Here is a 21,154-nt window from a genome sequence, read left to right as displayed (position 1 = left end):
CAGCTGCTGCCCCACTCGCCATTGTTCCCGTGCTGTGGGCGAGGAACAGGAAGGTTTCCATGGTAGGGAAAGCGCCTCTCAATGGGAGTCAGGCTCAGGGAGCGGGTGCTGACCCCTCACCCTCCAGGGTTGGTGTTTCAGCCCCACTGACCCCACACAAGCCAGCCCCATGCTGGGGTTCAGCCCCATGCTGGTGGCACAGACCCCACGGAAGGGGGTACCCAAGGTCTCAGGCCCCACAGTGGGAAGGATTACTGACCCCTTAAATGGGGTCTCATGCCCCATGAAAGGCATTACCGACCCCACATACAGGGGTTTCAAGCCCCTCAGCACGGTCTCAGACTCCATACAGGGAGTCTCAGGCCCCTCACGGGGGGTCTCAGGCCCCTCACGGGGGTCTCAGGCCCCTCACGGGAGTCACAGACCCCTCACGGGGGGTCTCAGGCCCCTCACGGGGGGTCTCAGGCCCCTCACGGGGGTCTCGGTCACGCGCACCCCCTCAAGGCGCCAGGGGGCGCCCTGCTCCCCCACTCCCGTGCACGCGCGGGGCGCCCAAGGGGGGCGGGACCGGGCCTGGCCCTGCGCCGCCATTGGCCCCTCCCGGCACAGCCGCGTGCGCCCGCCAAAGTGTTCCGGGCGGGAACGGGGGTGGTGGCGCGTTCCGGGTGGCGCGTTCCGTTCCGCCTTCCCCCCCCCCCCCCCCCCCCCGCCCCGGGAGCGGCCTCAGCGGCGGCGACGGCGGCGGGAGGGCCCGGGGGCCGCTCCGGGCCGGGCCGCGCCAGGCCGCCCATGGAGCCTCTCGTAGGTAACGGCGGGTCCTCGCTCGGCCTCGGGAAAGTTTTGGCGGGGCCGGGCCTTGGGGCGGCGTCGGCGGCGCCCGCGGGGTCTTGGCGCGGCCTCAGGGACCGGCGGGGGCGGGTCCCGGTGTCGGTTTGGGGGTGCGGGTCCCGGAGGTCGTCCCGGGGTACGAGGGTGGGTCCCGAGGTGCGGGTCCCGGCTGCGGTCCCGCCTCAGCCCGGGGGCCTGCGGGGCCGGGAGGGCTTCCCCTCGCCGCGGCCGGTCTGGGGCCGTCCCCGCCGCGTTCCCGGTGCGGAGCGCCCCCGGGCTTGTCCCGCCGCCGGAGCCACCGCCTGGCGAGGGCTTCACCGCCGTGCTTCGGGGCTCCCCGGGGAGGGGCGACCCCGGCTGCCCTTGGGGCAGGGGAGTGATATTCTCCTGGTCCCGGCGACTTAGGGCCAAGTAATTGTCCTCTTGGTACGTGTTTTCCCCTGGGAGCGCCGGGAATATCCGGACGGCTGCCCGCTCCAGACTGGGGTCGTTCCCGGGCTCCCTTGCCGGGCGGGGGAGAGCCGTGAGCGGCCGCCGGTGCCGGGCTCGGGTCCGTCGGCAGCGAAACATGAGCTCAGAAACAAACCCTGGGGTTCTCGAGTCCCGATCCACGAGGAAAAGGAGTTAGTTCCTCGTCTGGCTGATTCCTGGCTGCCTCGCCGGTCTCCGTGTTGTCGATGTGGGCGAGGAGCCGCTCCCGGCCCCAGCCCCGGACGATTCCCAGCTCCAGGGAAACTGTTCCGAGGGCTTGGCAGTCAGTCACGGTAGCGGGACGGAGCCTCCCGGGGGTTGGATCCCAGTGTACCGGGAATGCTGCGAGTCCCCTCGGCTTTCTTGTCGGTGAAATGGGTGCTCGGGGTGGCTCCAGGGTGGGAGCCGGGACCAGGGATCTCCGGGTTTGTAAAGGCCTTGTTGTCCGTTGAAGTCATGGAGCTGGAGAGTCTAAACTTCCAGCCAGGACTCTTTGCTCTGAATCGCCGCTGGGTTTTATCTTCCTGAACTGGTACATGTCCATGCTGAGTAGCATTTTGGGGAGATGGGATGTTTAAGCCACTTAAAGACGGTTTAGTGCCAAAGAAACTTTTGGAGTGGAGATGCTGTGCCCACTTGTGGATTGCAGTATTGGATGTGTCTGAAGGGGTGGCTGTCAGGATACACAGCTGGATCCAGGCATCCCTTACACATGCTTCAGGGGTGAGACCCTTGTCTGCCCCTGGGATGGGCAGGAACATCTAAATCCCATGGGATGGAGCACAGCTGGGGATGGAGAAAGGAGCTGTGTGCCCAAATCACTTAAAATTCAGGATTCTGCTCTTCCTGGTGCCTTAGTATTGGTTGGTTTGGTTTTCTGTTGGAATTTATTTAATTTCCTGCTGGTGTTTGTGGTGAATCTGTGCCACTTGGTGCCGGGATGTGGCTCTGCTGTCTGTGGGGGAGCTCTGGAAGATACTCTGGCCCTCAATTGGCACTTCAGTTCTCACAGTCCTGAGTTTACACACCCTAAACTCATCCCTGCAAGTGACTGAAAACGGATTTTCTTTGTGGGAAGAGCACTGGCTTGAAATATTCTGGGGAGGAAACGCACAGAATTGGTGATGAAGCTGCTTGTGGCCTCGACTGCAGAGGGGACACTTGGAGCATCCCTCCGGGATACAGGCAAGGACAGCGTGTGCCAGGCCCAGCTCTTGCAGAGAACCAGGGTCAGGCTGGAAATAGTCACGGCCTGGTTTGAGGAGAACTTGGCTCAAAGGGAATTTCTTTGGTGCAGACACTGAGAGAACTCAGTTTGTAGTCAGTGCTTTATTAGAGAATCCTATAATTTTGGGAGCAAGAGGAATTGATAACCAGGGGGATGATGATGGTCGACAGAGCCTGGATGTGATGGAGCTGCTGTGTTTGTGTTGGAGACTTGTTTGGCTTTTATCTGTCTTGGAGGTGTGAAGCTGGTGGGTTGTTCAGCCCAAGGTTTGGGATGACCTGGGTATTGGGAGGAGCTCAGCTGTGTCTGGAGCACTGGGAAGCAGCTGGAACTCTGGAAAAAATGAGATAAAGCTGTTCATTGAAGCACTGAAGCTTTATAAAAATGGGATGATTTCCATAACTGTCGCTTCACTCCCGCTCCAGTTCCTGAGCACCAGCATGGTTTTAGGAGCCCCTTTTTCCTGCCGGAAAAGCTCATTTGTGGGGATTATGTGCTGTCCTTTTGGATTGTGCTTAAACTCTGTCAGAGGTTCCAGAGCCTGCCGTTCCCAGAATCTTGGAGAGCTGCTCTTAGCAGGCATGAGGTGCATCCACATAGCCACATCCAGCACCGCCACAACTGCCTGTGCCCAAACATCCCTGTTTTTCCCTTTTGGACTGGCTTCCTTCCACACTCACAGCACCCCTCCTTTGGTCTGAGGGGCTGATGAGCTTCAAGGGTGTTGTGCACCATCGGCTTTATCAGGAATAACTGGTTTTTGTTGATGACGATGATGAGCCGGGTTGATTCCCATCCTGGAAGAGGCAGGAGCAGCATGGTCTGTGTCCCATCCAGCATTTCCGGACGAAGCTTAGTGACCAGAGCACAGGTGTCAGGTCAGGACGGTGCCGTTAATCCTGGCACGGCGTGTGGCTGCTCTGGTGGTGTTAGGTAACCTGCTGGACCAGGACAGGGTTGTGGGATGGGGTGGAGGCAGCCCCCACCGTTCTGGGGAGCAGGAGAAAGCCAGAAACCTCCTTCAGGAGCATCAGGACGTGCTCGCTTGGAGCTCATGGAGAATCTCATTTTTCTCATCATTACTCCGATACGGTTCAGGTTGGAGCTGTTCCCATGTCCCACCTGCAGGTCCCAGTGTGGTCTTTCCCCTTGGGACCCCTCTGCTTAACCCTGAGTGCTGCTTTTTTTTCAGGCTTTTGGAGGATTTGGGGTTTAGGAGTTTGATATGTGTTGGTTTGCCCCTCTGCTGCAGCTCCCTGATGGTGGAAGCAAAGACATCCATGTGGGTCTGGTGGGATTAAATTTCCCATGGATTTGGGCACCTCCTGCCTCCCCTGCAGCTCCCTGAGGGTCTGGCCTGGGGTTCTCCATGTCCCTATGGGGACAGGATGTGGCGGAGGGGCTGGGCCAGGAGCACAGCCCTGGGAGTGGAGTCCTGGCTCCCAGCTTGGTTCCTGCGCTCAGCAAAACATCACGTGGCAGATCCGGGGGAGAGACGTCGGTTTGCTGCTCCTAAAATATTTCTGGATCTATCTTTATAAACATGCCGGAGCCACCGGTCCTGGCCGACCTTGGGTCAGGATTTGGCCCTAACAAAGAGAATTATTTCCTGTTTCTGCAGCATGTTCAGCATGATTGAGATCTAACAAAATAAGGGAATTAAAGTCCCATAAATTCCAGTCTGGAACTTTGAATGGATCCAGTTTTGCTGCTTCACATTTGGTTCTGGTGAACTGCTTCAGTTCAGTGTTCCCAATGGTTTATTTCCCCCCAGAATGGAGCTGAGAGAGATTGAGCTCTTGTACCTCATGTCCTCTTGAATTCCTCGGTTTCCTGACTTCTCTGATGATGTTGGGGCAGGGAGCACAGTCCTGCCTGCAGAGGGCTGGGATGCTCTGCATGCTCCTGGTGAGTCCCTTCCCAAACCTGGCATGTGACCATTGGCATTGCCCTAGGAGAGGCCGTAGGCAGCAAGAGAGAGGAGGCTCTGGGAGGTTTTATGACTTTCTCCTTATTTTGGATGGACATGTGATGTTAAAGGTTTGAATTCCCATTAGTAAGGATTTGCAGGCTGCCAGGATTGACTCAACTCAGCTTTGCCCCATCCACAAAGGCGGAACTAGGCAGATTCCTGCTGCCTGGAAGGCTGAAGGTTGATGTCAGTGTTGGGCGGATCCATTGGCACATTGGGATGGGGCTTTCACTCAGTTCCCATGGGCATAGAACCATGGAATGCTTTTTGTGTGAAGCTCCAGCTCCTGGTCCGAGTGAGGTGCGACTCCAGCACCGCTGATCACTCTTCACTTCTGTCAGGAGTGTTGGTGTGCTCAGGCCCTGTGGAAGTGTGGGGGGATAATTGTTAAACATTTGCTGAAAAGTCTGCTGGTGTGTCCTGAGAGAACTGTTGGGATCACTGGGACCACAGGAACAAATGGGCTTAGTCCTAAATACATGTTTCTCACATATTTCTGGTTGGAATGTGCCAGGAACACTCACTTTGGATTATATCCAGCTGTGCTGCATCCCTGTGCGCTCCTGGGGGCTTTGGGGGTATGCTCAGCCCCTGCTCCATTGCTGAGGGATGGATTTGCAGTTGTGGATCTCCTGGGACTTGGATTTCCTACCTGGGCTCATATTTCCAACCTGTCCTGGAAGGAGGGAAGAGGAGAGAGCATTTCCCTTCCACAGAGAAAGGAAACAATCAATAACTCTGGGGTGGGGACATTTCTCCGTCCAACCTCTCAATAAATCTCCGACAATCCATCACTGCCTTGCTCGACCCAGAATTTTCCATCTGTGTTTTCCCTGGCATTTTTGTGCACGCAGGAGTTTGGAATGCCGTGGATGAAGGAGTGGGATGTGCTGCTTGTTCCCTCCCCAAACCTCCGCTGTGTGTGCTGAGTTTTCATTTTCATTGGAATTCCACACCCACCTGAAGGAAGTTTTACCCGTTATCGCAGCCAGTTTCATCCTGGAGCTGCCACTTGTTTCTGCAGCTCTTGCCAGGGATTAGAGGATACAAACGTGCGGCTCCCCTAATTAGGGATGTTCTGTAAATTGGAGGAGTAAGAGCAGGAATTGCTGCCAAATCCTGCTCCTGGAACGTGCTGGGCTTTGGCATAACTTCTTCCAATGCAGCTCCCAGTTTGCTCCAGCAGTGAAGGAATATGGAGTTTTTCTGGGAGGAGGAACTTAACAATGACACTTTTGAGAGTGGAAATGGTTTCTCCAGCAAAGCCAAGAAATTCCAGGTTAAAGACTGGATGTAACACTTGCTTTTGGGGAGTTGTGCTATTAGGGGATTTCACCCACCTTTAAGGATAATCTTGGAAAAAAACATTTCAAGGCACCAAGGAGGGTTTTGCCCATCTTTAGGGATAATCCTGAAAAAGAGACTTTATTTCCTGGGCACCAAGAAGACAACCAGATTTGTTATTTTTCCACACAATCCTGAAATTTGCTCATGGACCAATACACTAGGACCTCCTTCTCCCAGCCTTCCCAGATTTTCCCCTTCCAGATTTTCAGCTTGGCATAAATTTTTTTCCCTTTCTTTTCTGTTCCTTGATGGCAGAATTTTTATCCCAGCCTTTAACTGCAAAGCACCAAATTCCATGGAGCAGTTTGCTGCTCTGAACTCCCACGGATGAGGCTACTCTTCCTTTCCCTCTCTGCCCTGAGGAATGCGGAAAATCAGGATTTGAAGGCATGGCAGGAGCACACGCCTTCCGCAGGCTCAGAACCCGACAAAATCCAGATTTATGGAATAGATCTGTGGTTTTGTTCCCTTCTGGGAAGGAGCGCTGGAGTCAAAGGAGTCTGGCAAGGTGCTCTGGAGTGGAAAGGAGCTCTGTCTGGACATTGATTTTGTGTGCTAGAGTAATTGGGATTGTTTGGTTTGGTTTGTTTTTTTGACTGGAAGGGGCTTTTAAAAATGTATTTTCCTTAGGACACATCTCCTAATTCTAGCATTTTGTCCTTATCTCCCTTTCCCTGCCTCACAGCTGGCATGCTTGGAGTGGGATGGGGCAGGGATTTGCTCCCTGTAAATGTACAAGAGAAACATTCTGCTTTCTCATTCCTCCCAAATAATCATTTATTGTATGATTTGTTTTTGGGTCCATATTCCTAATTTGGAAAGAAAAACTCCACCGTCTTTGAGATGAGAATTAGGTTTAGTTAATGAATTTTCTGAGGAAATGCCTGTTGCTGGTTACAGCAAAGCGGGTGTTGTGCTCCCAGTTCTCAAGGAATGAACTGGCAGTCCTGGAGCACGGTTCATTTTAGGGGGAGGTTTACATCCCCCTCAGCTCAATCGCAATCGGGATGTGCAGTCTGCTCTTGGTATCATTCCCAGATTGATGCTGAGAAGCCAGTCCAGTGCCACTGACTCCATTTGGCCTTGGCTATGGACATCGTCTTGTCGGATTTTGTTCGCTCAACGGGGGCAGAGCCGGGGCTGGCCAGAGACCTCCTTGAAGGTATGGAAAACCGGGAATAATGAGGGAAGTGCCTGGCATGGCTGATGAGGGAACTGGGAGGAAAAAAGGGTTGGAAGTGGGTGAGGTAGCTGGGGCCTGGAATAGCGTCTGACACAGATGTTTAGGAAATGCCTCAGTTTCTGTGCTGGCTGAGGGTGACCAGCACTGCTCCCTTCCCATGCAGGCAAGAACTGGGACCTGAGCGCGGCGCTGAGCGACTTTGAGCAGCTCCGGCAGGTGCACGCGGGGAACCTCCCGCATTCCTTCAGCGAGGACCGCGGGGCCCGGCCCCCGGAGCGGGAGCTGGGGCGGCCGGGGAGGCCCCCGCTGCAGCGCCAGGATGACATCGTGCAAGGTCAGTGTCCTACAGCCAGAGGGATCTGTCAGACCTCCTGTCGCCAGAGCGATCCGGCTGCTCGCTGCTGGAACTGCGGCAGTTTGGTGGTGGCTGCTGTGAGATTTGCTGCTCCTGCCCTACTTTGCTATTTGCTTTTCTTTCTTCCCCCAGAGAAGCGCCTGTCCCGCGGCATCTCCCACGCCAGCTCCACCATCGTGTCCCTGGCCCGTTCCCATGTCTCCAGCAACGGCAGCAGCAGTGAACACCTGCTGGAGATGCCCATCTGCACCTTCCAGCTGCCCGACCTCACCGTGTACTCCGAGGATTTCCGCAGCTTCATTGAGCGGGATCTTATCGAGCAGTCCATGTTGGTAGCACTGGAGCAGGCTGGTGAGTGCTGGATCCATGCTGGTGGCGTGTGCCATGGGCAGCTGGGGAGTGTCACCCACGGGAACACCCTGGGATATCACACGGATGCATCTCCAACAGGGAATCATTCCATCATTTTTATGACCTGGCACAAGGTCCGAGTAGGAGCTGCTTCCTGACACCCATGGAAGCTGAGTGCAAATAACCCAGGGCCATTATCACTGTGCACAGCTGAGAGGGAAAATACCCCCAAACTGGCATTGTCTCACCCCTGCAGTATCCCAGTGCTCCATCCTGCTGGTCCCAGGGAGAGACACGGAAAAGGGAATTCTTGTGTAACACGTCCTACTGACAAATTTCTGTACTGATTACAGACCCTGGAGGTTGATGCTGCTACTCCAGTGCCTGCTGGATGTCAGGGTAGGAACCCCCTGCTTTGCTTTCCATCAGGTTCCTGAAGAGCTGCCAGGGGATCTGTAAATGAGGGAATGAGGGGTACATACGTACTGGCAGGGAAAAACCTCATCCCTGGCACCAGGAAGGTTCTCGTGGGCAGGGGCAGAATGCAATGAGGGATCTCAGGAGGGTTTGCACTCCCTGCTGTTTCTGTGGTGCTGCTCATACCAGAAAACATATTATCCTCAGGGATAACAGGCACTCTGAGGGCCCAACTTCTCTCCCTCTGGCTTAGAAGTTGCTGTAAGAAATATTCTCATGTTTTGGGAATGAGCACTTGATCCCAGTGATCCCATTACACGGCGGCGCCGTGCAGTGACAGCAGAGCTGCAAGCTCTGTTGCAGATAAACCCCAGATCTCATCCCAGTGGAGCCAGAGGTTGGGTTCCTGTGTCCCAGCACAAATGGGGTGTGGGGCTGGGGGTTCCTGCATGCTTCATCTGTGGACTTGGGGCACTTCCAGGTGTGCTGAGATGCCGTTAACCGGAAGGAATTTAGAAGTTGTGAGTTTTAGAAAATGCCTTTTGGAGACTTTAGTGTTTGTGGGTTGTTATAAATGAGTGTTTTGTCTGTAACAAAGGGCTGTAGTGCAGCTATGAAATATTCCAAGCTGGATTCCAAGTAGGGTTTTGAGCCTGGTGCTGTGATCTACAGAGACTCCCGTTATTAATTTAGCACCTTAGGGGATTATGGAGATATTTTATAGCCCAGTAAATGTTCAGATCCTCTTCCCCATGTATTCAGAGATCCTGTTACAGCATTATGGCAGAGTAAATGGTTTCTAAGTGGTTGTAAACTTCAGTGGGATCCTCTGGGAATGCTTTGCATGTGTTTGCAGTGGTTTGGAAAGGTCTTGGTGGAGCTGAAACCTCAGCCCTCAGTGGAGCCTTGGTGTCCCTTCACACAAACCCTTGTGCATCGGGAATCAGGCCTTCCTCTGAGTTGGGAAGCTGCAAAGGTGGGTTTGCTTGTGGCACATGGAGAGGAGCAGTCCATGGTGCTTCACCTGAGGATATTAGGGGGAAAAAATCATGAAGAACTGAAAGATCCTGATCCTGGTCCTTCACCTCAACCAGGGGGTTGGTCTCTGGTTGTCACACAGGGCAGTGCATGGTGTCCATGTCTGTGTTGGATCTCTCATGCTGGCATCAGGAGCAATCCCTGAGACACTCCTTGTGTCACACAGCAGTGAGAGTGGATTCCCAGTAGCCTTAGGGAAGCCATTTGTGGTTTGGATGAGGCAATCCTCCCTTCAGGCCGGGTGGAGCTATCAGTTCCTTCCCATTGTCATAACCCGTTCAGGTGGCTCCTGCTGGAAGATACAATGGGATTTCCCCAAACACCCTGTGGAGGCAAACAGGTGTTCTGTGGGGTAACATAGGGTTGTGGTGCTGGGTGCTAAGGGAGTCTCTGGATGCCAGGGGACTTTTCCTGTGTGCAGAAGATCTGTTGCCACCACGGTCATTCTAGGAAGATCCCTCAGGCTCCTAAGTCCAGTTGATTTCCCTGCAGAGGTCTCAGGCCTGGCTCTTAAGAGCCACACACAGAGAAATGTGTTGTTTTCAATACTTCTGGGCAGCCTCTTGGCCTTTCCACTGCCTTGACGGAAGCAAAACATTGGAGGAGGGTTGGGCGTGTGGTTCCTTTGGAGACGACTTCTCTTGCGTAACCGGAGTCAGTGCAAACACTTGGGCACAGAAATACCTCTCCGAGGTGTGTCCCCTCAGATCTGACTTGGGCAGAGGTTGCACAACCTCTGAAGCACCAACTGGACATACAAACTCCACGGAAAAGAGCATCAAATCCTGCAGGAATGAGGGAAAATGAATAAGAAGGAGCTCTCGGTGCTGCCCCTAGCAGCATTACGTGTGGGACAGCTCCTGTAAGGCGCCGTGTTTGCTCCCCTGGCCCTGGGCCATTTGGCCAGGCTCCCAACTCTGCCGTGCCAGGAGCTATATTGAGGGAACAGCCGGCTTCTCCATGCAGAGCCATTGTCCTCAGGCTCAGTGCGGAATGCTTCCAGCTCTGGCGGGTCCCTTTCCTGATGCTGGGGACAAGAATGACCTGCCTGTGTCACACTGAACTTAGTGGTTTTTTTGTTTTCTAGTGTTTGGGGATGTTTTAACCCCTGTGTTTTGCCTTTAGTTCCTCTCCAGCTGCTCTCCCTGAGGTTGTACAAAGCATTTTCAGAAATCTCATGTCTGTGTGCTGGGATCTCTGGAAGGGATCATGCTCCAGAGGAAAGAGAAGCTCTTTGGAAACGATGGGAAAGAGCTGGTTTCCTGCAGGAGCAATTTAAATACAGCTTGAAAGCCTGAACAGCCTTATCCAGCCAAAAACCTGCCTATTGCACAGGATCCAAAAACTCCTGGAAAATATGGCAGCCAAGGAGGGATGTTGAGGGCAGGGTGAGACAAGGACTGCGGGGCTCAGAGTCCTGATCCAGCCCAGCTTCGCTCCCTTGGGAAGGGCTGAATCTCCAGCTAGACTGGACTCACTGGGTGTTTTTTCCTACCTTCTGTTTTTAGCTGTTCTTGACTTGAATCACCACAATGACCCAAAACTCCCAGTCTAAAGCGCCTTTGGTTTGCATTTGCAGCAAGAAAGCTGCTGGGATCAGCAGAAATCCTTGAATATTCTGCCTAAAAAACAGTGAGCAAGGAAACTTGGCCATGAGAGGGTTGAAACTGGAGAGATTTGGTTCCAGGAAGAAGCAAAAGGCTGGTTTTCCTGGAGAAATTGTTTGTGCTGGGTGCACCTGGAGGTATCTTCAGTCTGATGGGCTATAGGGACAGAAATAAGGGGTGTCAGGGGAAAAACAGATAGAGGAGAACTGGCCTGGGTGGAAGTGCTGGCTCCTATTTGTGTGTAACTCTGATTTGTGTGACCCCAAATTCAGCCCAGTCTTTTCCTGGCAGCCCTGGGGAGTTTTGCAGTTCCAATCTCCTTTTTTCTGTTGGTTTGTCACTGTCCTGACTCTTCTGCTGCAAGTCCTGGGATGGGTCTGCACCTTCCTGCCTGTCCAGGCACTCCCCCGCTTGTTCGGCTGGTTTTTGTTCTTGGCCGTGGTTTCAGAAGGGCTGAGCCCCGCAGTTCCCTCCAGGGTCCCCCAGTCCTGTGCTATGCCATGGTTTCACGCTCTCCCAAATTTCCCTAGGGCGTCTCAACTGGTGGGTGACAGTGGATCCAAGCTGCCAGCGGTTGCTGCCCCTGGCCACCACTGGCGACGGAAATTGCTTGCTCCACGCTGCCTCCCTGGGTAAGGCTTGGCTTAATCCCCAGGGAAACAGCCAACCAGTCTCTGGACAAGAGCCCACGATCCCCCTTTTGGGAGCAGAACCCACCCATTCTGTTGGGAAGCCAGGATGCTGCTGCTCCTCCTGGCTGCAGTAGCATTGGTGTGCAAGACCAGTCACAGTGCTCAGGCGCTGTGGATGTGGGATGGCTTGAAGGGATGGGGCTGCAAGCAGCTTGTATGCTTCTCAAATCCTTCTCCCCCTCTGTCTGGCAAGTTTCCCCTAATTCCTGAAGGAAATGCGGGATAATGGAGCAGCCTCTTCCCTTCTCTGGCATGTCTGTGCAGGGACCTCTGTGGGTCAGGGAGTGACACTATTCCCTCCTGACCCTGCACTCTGTTCCTTCTCCCTGCAGGGATGTGGGGCTTCCATGATCGGGATCTCATGCTCCGGAAATCTCTCTACACGCTGATGGACAAGGGAGTGGAGCGGGAAGCGCTGAGGCGGAGATGGCGCTGGCAGCAGACGCAGCAGAACAAGGAGGTAGGAGCCAACTGAATGTTGGTTTGGGTCCTCTTTGCCAAGGGGAACATTCTGGGAAAAAATCATGTGGGTTTGGGAGGTGCTTTCTGTCAGGTCTGGAACTTTAGGCAGCTCCCTGCTGTGCCATTGGACTGTGCTGTGGTAAGGGGTGTCCTGTCAGAGTTACAATCAGAGCTGCAGCGAAATGAAAAGCTCTTGGGACAAGTGACAGGACAAGGGGAATGTATTTAAATTGAGAGGGAAAGTTTGGATGAATACTGGGAAGCACTTACAAACACATGGTGCAGAGTATGTTGATTGTTTTTGGATAAACCCATAGAGAAAAGTTGTGCTGTGGGTATAAACCTGTGCTGGAAGAGCTTTACATGGAGAATTTTGGGTTCTCTTTGCTGTTTTTCAGTCTGGCCTGGTTTACACGGAGGAGGAGTGGCAGAAGGAGTGGAACGAGCTGATCAAGTTGGCATCCAGCGAGCCCCGCGTGCACTACGGCACCAACGGCAGCAGCTGCGGCGGGTACGGAGCAGAGGACACAGCCAGGAGTACAACAGGGAACCTCTTCCCTCATGGTGCCCCAGGGCAGGGCAGCGGGTCTGTGTTGGCCTGTCTCCTTGAGGTTTCAGGGGAAGGACAAAGGACCCTGAGGAAACACAAGGCACAAATCCCAGGAAAGGATTTTGGTGCTGCACGGCCTCTTCTGTGGGGTAGCACATGGATTGAGTGGGGAAAAAAATATTTTCCTTGTGTTTCCTTGTGTTGCTCGCTCTGAAATGAGAGAATAACCCAGAGCTGAGAGTTTTTGCCATCTCTCACTTCTGTTTCAAGGACACTTCCCTGCCACAGCTGTCCAGCTCCTTAGATAAGGGACTCCCAGCTATGCCAGGCACCAGCTGAGCATTCCTTGGGCACAAACCCTTATCCTGGAGTGGGACATTTTGTGAATCCACACCTAAATCTTCAGATGAATGCTGAGATCAGCCTTAGCACTGTCCACCCACCTCTACGTGGCTGACTGTGAAACCTCCTCCTGCTGTTACAAAGCAAATGATTGAATAACCAAAGGATGAAATTCAACTTCTCCTTTCCCCAAGGGTGGAGAGTTCAGAGGAGCCGGTGTACGAGAGCCTGGAGGAGTTCCATGTCTTTGTCCTGGCCCACGTCCTGAAGAGACCCATTGTGGTGGTGGCAGACACGATGCTGCGGGACTCGGGCGGTGAAGGTGAGACCTGCCTCTCTTCCCAAAGCCTCTCTGATCTGCCCACCTTTCCTTTCTACCCTGTATTTTCCTGGGGCCTCTTTGCCGTCAAGGCTGGACCTGGAATTGGGAATGGCACAGGGGGGCAAATTGACCTGCTACAGGTGAACCCACAGAGGGACCAGGGCCAGGCTTGGCTCCCAACACGATTTCTGCTGCTTCAAGGGCATCCACACAAGGTTTTTTCCTTTTTCTACTTCTTTTGCCTCTACACACACATCTAGAGATGGGAAATTCTGTTTCCTGGGTGGTGGATTTTCCTCCATCAGCTTCAATTTTCTGTCAGAGAAGGTTAATCAGTTTCCATCATTCGGTGGACAAAGTTTGTCTTGTGGAGGAGTGAAGAGGAGGGCTTTTTATAGAAAATACCAGTTCATTCTACATTTTAAATCTTCCTTATGTAAAATAAATACCTATTTTGGGTTGTGGTTTTGTTTAATGTCCCCTGAGATGACAGATAATTGCAGGTGAGCCCTTGACTGAGGCAAGCGGCTCATTCTGGAGCAGTTGCAGCACAAATAACTCTGAACTCTTGAACCTGTGATCAGAACTTACCGCTCTCGTTTCTTCCCAGCATTTGCCCCAATTCCCTTTGGAGGGATCTATCTGCCCCTGGAAGTCCCAGCCAACAAATGCCACCGGTCTCCATTGGTTCTGGCTTATGACCAAGCCCATTTTTCTGCCCTGGTCTCCATGGAGCAGAAGGAAAACACAAAGGATCAAGGTGAGTGATGAGATTCGGGTGAACAAAGCACTGAGGAGGAGGACTTGGGGGTGCTGGGGGGGGAAAGCTGGCCAGGACCTGTCATTGTGCACTGTCAGCCCAGAAAACCAACAGTATCCTGACCTTGGAGTCCTTCCAGTGCCTAAAGGGACTCCAAGAGCTGGAGAGAGACTTGGGACAAGGGTCTGGAGTGACAAGACAAAGGGAATGGCTTCCCAGTGACACAGGGTGGAGTTAGAGGGGATACTGTGAAGAAAGTCTTCCCTGTGAGGGTCATGAGGCATGGCATGGTGCTTTGACAATTCCATCATCCCAAGTACTGGCAGTCCCTGGGATTTGCCGTTAGGTCGTTCCCATCGGAGGTGACGATGCTCCTGGTGGGTGCTCAGAGTTGGCTCCAAGTGTGGAGTATTTGTCCTTTTGGGCTGTAAACATGACATTTCTGTCCCGGGGCAGCTGTGATCCCCCTGACAGACTCTGAGCACAAGCTGCTCCCTGTGCACTTCGCCGTGGATCCCGGGAAGGAGTGGCAGTGGGGAAAGGACGACAGTGACAACGTCAAGCTGGCCAGGTTGGTGATCTGCAGGTGATCCAGGGTGAGGCTCCACTGGGGGTCTGGATGTTCTGCAGAACAGAGAGGTCACAGATGAAGGGGTCAGTCCCCACCCCAGCTGGGATTTCTTGTGCTGGATGAAAGTTGTGCCCAGGGAATGATGCTGCTCATGGGGATAGAACAGCTTTTCTTTCGTTTTCCTTCATTTTGATACGATCTGGGTGGGGCTGTGACATCTCACGAGCTTCTTTCCCACATAGTAAGTAGATGATGCTCCAGATCCTGGAGCTCTGGGCTGAGCATAGCTCAAGACGCCAGCAGCAGTGGAGGATTTTCTGTCATAGTAGCATATTTTTTCCATTTGCCACCAAATCCCTGTGTCACGGATCCCTGGAGCAGGGACGGTGGTGGCCACCAGATCATACCTGGTTCGGTATGATCTCACCATGGTTTGGTCCCAGCAGTTCCTATGGCTGAGGCAGAAGCATTTTCATTCCGACACTGAGTAATCTGATTTCTCCCTTTGGGTTTCATTGAGAGGGAAGTTGCATAATTGTCCTTTTTGTGCTGTTGGACCTGCTGTAGGAAAACACCCATTTAAGTACATAACACAGGGAATAATGTAAATATGGGGGGAGTATTTCCAGCTGGGAAATGACTCTAACTTGTGGTTTTACCCCACTCCAATGCCAGTGTGACACTATCCCTGGAAGCCAAACTGCACCTGCTGCACAGCTACATGAATGTCCGGTGGATCACGTTGCCTTGTGACATGCAGGTAAAGGGACCAGGGGGATCTTCCTTACCTATGAATTATTCAGCCTTCCTCTCTATAAGGAAGCTGGTGTAGGCCCTTACTTGTGGGCTCTGCCTCAAGTGGGGTTCTGTGCCCACAGGAATTGTGGCTGATTCTGCTCAGAGAGCAGGGAAGTGACTCAGTTTTGCGGTGGGCACCTTTTCCCTAGAGCTTTCCATGCCTGTTTTCAGTTTTCACACGACCCAGAAGCCCCCATGCCCCTCAGGGATGCCCCATGTTGCAAACAATTGGAGGTATTTGTTTTATGGCCACTTCAAGACTGGGACAAGTCTAACCCCCCTCTTCCCTGGCTTTGCACCTGAAACCTTGAGCAAGTAGAAGTGTCATAGAATCACAGAATAGAATCGTAAGATCCTGGAATATCTCAGGTTGAAAGGATGCCACGGGGATATTTAGGGATGTGCAGAATGCACTGGGGGCACACCTTTCTGAGTGTGTCCGGACACTGTCCCCTCCATGTTCCAAGCAACACCACCACCTTTGCTTCACCTTCCACCTGAAAATCTTTACCTGAGAAATTTCTAGACTTTGATATTTGTCTTTCCTTTCTCCCCAGGCGCCTCTGGCTCAGCCAGAATCTCCCACAGCCTCTGCAGGTGATGACGCTCGCTCAGCAGCGGAGTCAGGCGAGTCAGACAAGGAGTCAGTGTGCAGCAGCTCTGCCAGCAACGGGGGCACCAGGGCAGGCAAGGACAGGGAGAAACCAAAGAAAGAGCGGGAAAAGGAGAAAGAGAAGGATAAAAAACGGGCAGACTCAGTAGCCAACAAGCTGGGAAGCTTCGGGAAGACTCTGGGCAGCAAACTAAAAAAGAACATGGGGGGCCTGATGCACAGCAAAGCCATGAAGGGTGGTGTGAGCAATGGGCAGGGAGACACCCTGGAGAAGAAGAAGAAAGGCTCCCTGAAGGCACAGAAAGACAGCAAAGAGGAATGTTCCCCAGGAGACTTAGCTCCTGCAGAGAAAATGTGTCCAGGTAAAGCAGCCCTGGAGAAGTCGTCAGATCCCTACAAGTACAGCAGCGACGTGCGGCTGAGCCTGAGCATCCTGCGTGCGGCCATGCAGGGCGAGCGCAAGTTCATCTTTGCCAGCCACCTCAAGACCAGCACCCGGCACCAGTTCCAGGAGGAGATGATCCAGAGGTACCTCCTGGATGCTGAGGAGCGTTTCCTGGCAGAGCAGAGGCAGAAGGAGGCAGAGAAGAAGGCACTGGGCAGTGCTGCCCCGGCCAAAAGGCCAGAAGGGGACGTGGGTGCCCAGCGGAGTGAGGAGGCGATTCCAAGCCCCATGTTCTCCCAGCCACCCCCCACCTACCCCCCCCAGCCCCTGGAGCCGGCCGTGGGTGCTAAAATAGCTGCTTTTCCCACTGGCTATTCCGGCGTTTTCACCTTCCCCAGGCCCTCTATGGGCAGTGCTGAGGGGCTGCATCCACCTGGATGCCCCGAGAGCCGGCGGCAGCTGGCGGGGGGACCCTGTGGGAACCTGCCCCCCTATGCCACCCTACCCCGGCACCACCAGGGCCGGCTTGGCCCCTGCACCCCTGGCCCTGCCCACCTGGGCCGGTTCTCCCCCACGGACATGGACATCCAGCCTCCTTTCCCTTCAGAGTGCGAGGGCTCCAGCTGCCTCCCCCCGCACAGCAACGGCTGCCGGGAATTCCTTGAGCAGGACAAGGGAGGAACGGTGGATAAAATGAGAAGCCAAGCCCTTTACAACATCCAGCAGACCAAGTGCAAACAGCCCAACTGCAGCTTTTATGGACACCCAGAGACTGGGAATTTCTGTTCCTGCTGTTACAAGGAGGAGCTGCGGCGCAGGGAGCGGGAGGCACTGGTTCATAGGTTCTGATGCTCCCCGTGTGGATCCGGACCCATGGAATGTGGGGAATGCAATAACAGAGATCCATTTTGGTTTTACACCCACCCACACTCCTCTCCCACTTTGCAGGAGGTGGGAGCAGGTGTTTGGCAGGATGGGCTGGGAGCGGCATGGGGCTGGTGGGATTGACGGGGTGCAGGAGGGAGAGGGGGGGGAACCAGCCCCTGCTTTCCCAGAGCCCCTGCGAGGGAGGAGGAGGAGGATTCCCAGGGGTGCCTGGGGACAGTGGGGACTGCTCGGGTTGGAGCACAGGGTGAGGGACGAGAATTCCTCAAAATCTCAATAAACCAGACCAAAGCTTTGGGAGTGGGCAGGGGGAGCAGCTCCCACCAGGACCTTCCCGCTTCCTGACGATCTGGGACAGAGCAAAAATGCCCCGTTTTGAGCGTCACAAACCTTTTAATGGAGTTTTTAACACTGGTTTTATTCTGTATTTCTTCTTGCTGGTACTGAGCGACATCGTGTTGGAGTTGGACATTGGTGAGGCAAGGTGGGTTGGACAGCCCCCACTCAGTCCTGGATGACTCCGAGCACCAGGACGGGCACAGGGCTGTGTCCCCCCCTCTCCTATCCATGAGCTCAACTCTGGTTTTAAAATGTTTTTAAACTCTTTCTGAGGCGGGGGAAGCCAGAGGCACTCCCAGCGCTCAAGGGATTGGAGGTTTCTCTTCCTGTGCAGAACCCCCAGCCCACAGGAGAGCTGAGGCAAGATCCTGGGTCAGCATCTCCTGCCAGGAATTCCCAGTGGTGTGGGGCAAATCCCCCAGGAATACCCACTGGAAAGGGGTCCCAGAGCACCCCCAGTTCCGGGGTGGAGCCAGGGTTCACAGCCCCATGTAACTCCTACTTGAGCACAGCTACTCTGTACTACCTCTGATCCTGATTAACTCGGCTCCGTTGTGCTGAGCCACCAACTGACCTTCAGGCTGCGGAATTAATCCATATTTTTTATAACAGGGCTAAAAAGCAGAACAATAAGGTAAAATCCTCCCGTAACTAACGTCCTGCACCATTCCTGACCCCATCCTGGCCCCCCCCTGGCTCCCAGGGTGGGATTCACTTTAGCACTGCGATGTTTGCACAGAATTCCTTGGGTTTTTTGGTAACTGCAGCTCCCAAACCAGGCCTGATCCTGCACGGAGTGAGGTGCAGCATTTCCTATCACACGGAAATAAAACAGGAGTTATATCCTTCATCCAGAGCTTTACAACATTCCCTCGTTTTTATTTTTGGGTTGATTTTCCAGAAGGCATCAAACTATGCAATCCCTTCCTGCACAAGGCCATTTCCAGGAGGAGGGATGAGGCCTGGGCAGAGGAGCTGGAAGTGTGCTGAGCTCGGGGGATCGCCCAACGCCTTACACTTGGCCCTAAAAATGTTAACTTAGACCTAAACCCCCCTGAATTAAGGCCTTCCCTATACCTAAATGCCCCCAAATAAGGCCTTTCCTAGTGGGATCCCAGCACTTTGAGTCCAGCCAGCAATGCTCCTTGTCCGCAGATTTTCAAATCCAAATTTCAGACACCCCAGGGCTGGTTTGACTCCAGTGTAAGTTGTTTTCCCTGTTTTTATAAAATCCTTGAGCATGGCTGAAGCTGTGGGAAGGGAAGGGTGTGCCACCCACTCCAGCTGGCTCCTCTTACCTTGGAACAAATTCCATGTTTCTCCCTCAAACTGCAGGAATTCTAATGGACTTTAACCCTGGGGCAGGGACATGTAGTGCTAGTTAAATGGCACAGGCTCTGCCCCCACTTGGTTCACCCCAAATTTTAAGCTGGAATGGTAAAACCCAACCCAAACCCCTCACTACTTATGGGCAATTGGTTTAAATTCAGTTTCTGATGTTTATTTTTCCCAAAATCAGAGCAGCAGCTTTATTTTGGCGTTGGGAATATCCTCAGGCTGTGCTGGAAGCACTGGGGGCAGAGATGCCCCAGGGTATGGGAGGGAAGGTGGGAGGTCATGTTTCATCACTTGTTCTTCAGGTTTTGGGGTAATTTCTCTCCTGTTTGGTTAGCTCCATCCCAGTGGATGCTGGACTTGGGTGGGGATGAGAAGCCCCCAGATGGTTTGATGGGTTGTGGGAGGAGAGAGAGGGAGAAGGCAGAAAACCTGTAGGAAAAGCACCAGTCCTGGAGGGAAAACTCCAAAACTGGAGAAGCACCAAACCTGCCCCCAGGAGGGATTTTTCCATGGAAATAATGACAAGGGAGACTGTGGTGTGACCCCAAGGTCAAACTAAGTGCACTTACTGGTGTGGTTGGAATTTAAATTGCTGCCATCAGATCCTGATGGAGGAAGACTTTGTCTTTCAGCGTGTGTAAAACCGTTAATGAGATTTGATTTGATTTTATTAAATGATACTCACCTTTACCATTCCCTGGTGCCTCGGTGGGGGAGGCTGGGGCAGCTTTGGGTCTCACTAACACAACACCGAGTGACATGAATTAATTCTGCAGTGGTTTATTTACAAGAAAAAAAACCCTTTTTTTATTAATTTCAGATTAATTGATGATCTTTGGCCTCCTGGTGAACAGGGCCAGAGCATTGCACTTGGGCTGTACCTGTGGCCTCGTCGTGGCACCACAGACTCATTGACAATAAAAACCTTCAGTTGAAGCACCTGAGGCTCCTTCATCCCCTCACTCCGAGGGCTCTGGGCATCCCCAATTCCCTCCCGAGGCTGCTCCTCATCCCCTTCTCCATCTAATTTTTGTGATTTTGGGGTTATCATTTATTATTTATTTTTGGGGGTTATTACTTATTTATTGTGTGATTCCATTTTGGTACTAATTCTTGATTTTTATTTAAAACAGAACACCCTCAAACACCCTTCCCTCCCTGTTTCTGTCCATCCTTGCTGGTCTTGGAGCCTTTTTCCCAGCTGTATCCCAGAGGGGTGCTCCTTTTGGTACCTGAGTCTGAGGACAAAATTGGATGAAATCCAGCATGGACTACATGGATGCTGAAGCTTTAAATGAAAGAGGAAGAAGAGGTTTGGGGGTAGTTGGAGATGGATTGCAGAAAGTGGGACCCTGGGAGCAGTTTCCCACAGGATTTCTGTCATAGGGATTTTCTCTACCAGCTCCAGGTGTTTTTTCTTCCTCCCAGCATTGTGAGTGGACACTCCATGCCCAGCGCCATGTCTTTGCTGGATGATTTTCTTCCAGGATCTTTCCTCCTGCCGTGGTCCAGACTGACCCTGTCTTGCCTTGGAGCAGCTCCAGGCTCAAAGGCTCCAGGGAATTCCTCTCATCTGCCAAGTGCCAGAGCCAAAAGCCTATCTGAGTCCCTGGGAACCTCTGCCAGGTGATTCTCCTGCAGGAGGGAAATTGGGGTGCACGAGCTGCAGACTCCAAAGCGGGGCCTGCCCCTAAAATCTGGGGGGAAATACCCTAAAAATCAGAGTTGGAACTGGAGTTTCCTTGAATTTTCCATGTGCCTGGTTTGTGTCAGGATTTATCCTGCCACGTGCGGGCACTGCTATCCTGCCTGCCTCGGGCTTTCGGTTTAGGGGTGCCCGGAGGTGTGGTGGCACTGAGGGGTGGCACAGGTAGCCCCAGGGCCACCATCCACCTGCTGCGCGATGTGGAGTCGGGGGGCCGGGGACTCGGCGAGGCCGGGGCCGGCAGGAGTGCGGCCGGCTTGGGAGCCGGTGTTGGGCTGAGAGGAGAAGGCTTTCGTGCTTCTGCCATGAATCACCGAGCAGCTTCTCCTGCCGTAAGCCCGGCAGGGGCCCCGCGCTCCCCCTCCCGTGACGCTGCTGAGGGGGTTTGGGGGTTCCCCTGCACTGGGCAGCGCTTGCGGGAACCCAGAACCGCCCGTCCCTGGCGGGATCGCCGGGTCTGTACCGCAGCCCCAACGCTGAACTTCTGGGGTACCTGAGGCCGCCCACCTCCCCTTCCCCACCCGCCTGCGGAGCTCCCGGCCCCGGGCTCCCCTTTCTTTCCCACCTCCGGTACCGGGCAGTTGGGCGGCGGGAG

The 21,154-nt window shown here is 53.7% G+C and overlaps 1 protein-coding gene across 2 annotated transcripts; it reads left to right on the top strand.

The window, feature by feature from the left end:
* The first annotated feature begins 698 nt into the window (after positions 1 to 698).
* On the top strand, positions 699 to 19,793 carry OTUD7B (OTU deubiquitinase 7B). 2 transcript variants are annotated; one of them, XM_066337889.1, is made up of 12 exons: positions 699 to 805; positions 6,885 to 7,008; positions 7,193 to 7,363; positions 7,517 to 7,735; positions 11,328 to 11,429; positions 11,822 to 11,949; positions 12,350 to 12,462; positions 13,038 to 13,165; positions 13,776 to 13,925; positions 14,382 to 14,496; positions 15,172 to 15,256; positions 15,852 to 19,793. In XM_066337889.1, the coding sequence occupies exons 2-12, from the start codon at positions 6,936 to 6,938 to the stop codon at positions 17,139 to 17,141; spliced, it is 2,574 nt and encodes an 857-aa protein (XP_066193986.1). In that variant the 5' UTR covers positions 699 to 805; positions 6,885 to 6,935; the 3' UTR covers positions 17,142 to 19,793. The 2 variants fall into 2 exon arrangements, with proteins under 2 accessions (XP_066193986.1, XP_066193987.1); XM_066337890.1 differs by having other exon boundaries at positions 715 to 801.
* The last annotated feature ends 1,361 nt before the right edge of the window (positions 19,794 to 21,154 follow it).

This window comes from Sylvia atricapilla, chromosome 30 (genome assembly GCF_009819655.1).
Source record: "Sylvia atricapilla isolate bSylAtr1 chromosome 30, bSylAtr1.pri, whole genome shotgun sequence".
Lineage (NCBI taxonomy): Eukaryota > Metazoa > Chordata > Aves > Passeriformes > Sylviidae > Sylvia > Sylvia atricapilla.
This window is presented reverse-complemented; position numbering and strand designations above follow the sequence as displayed.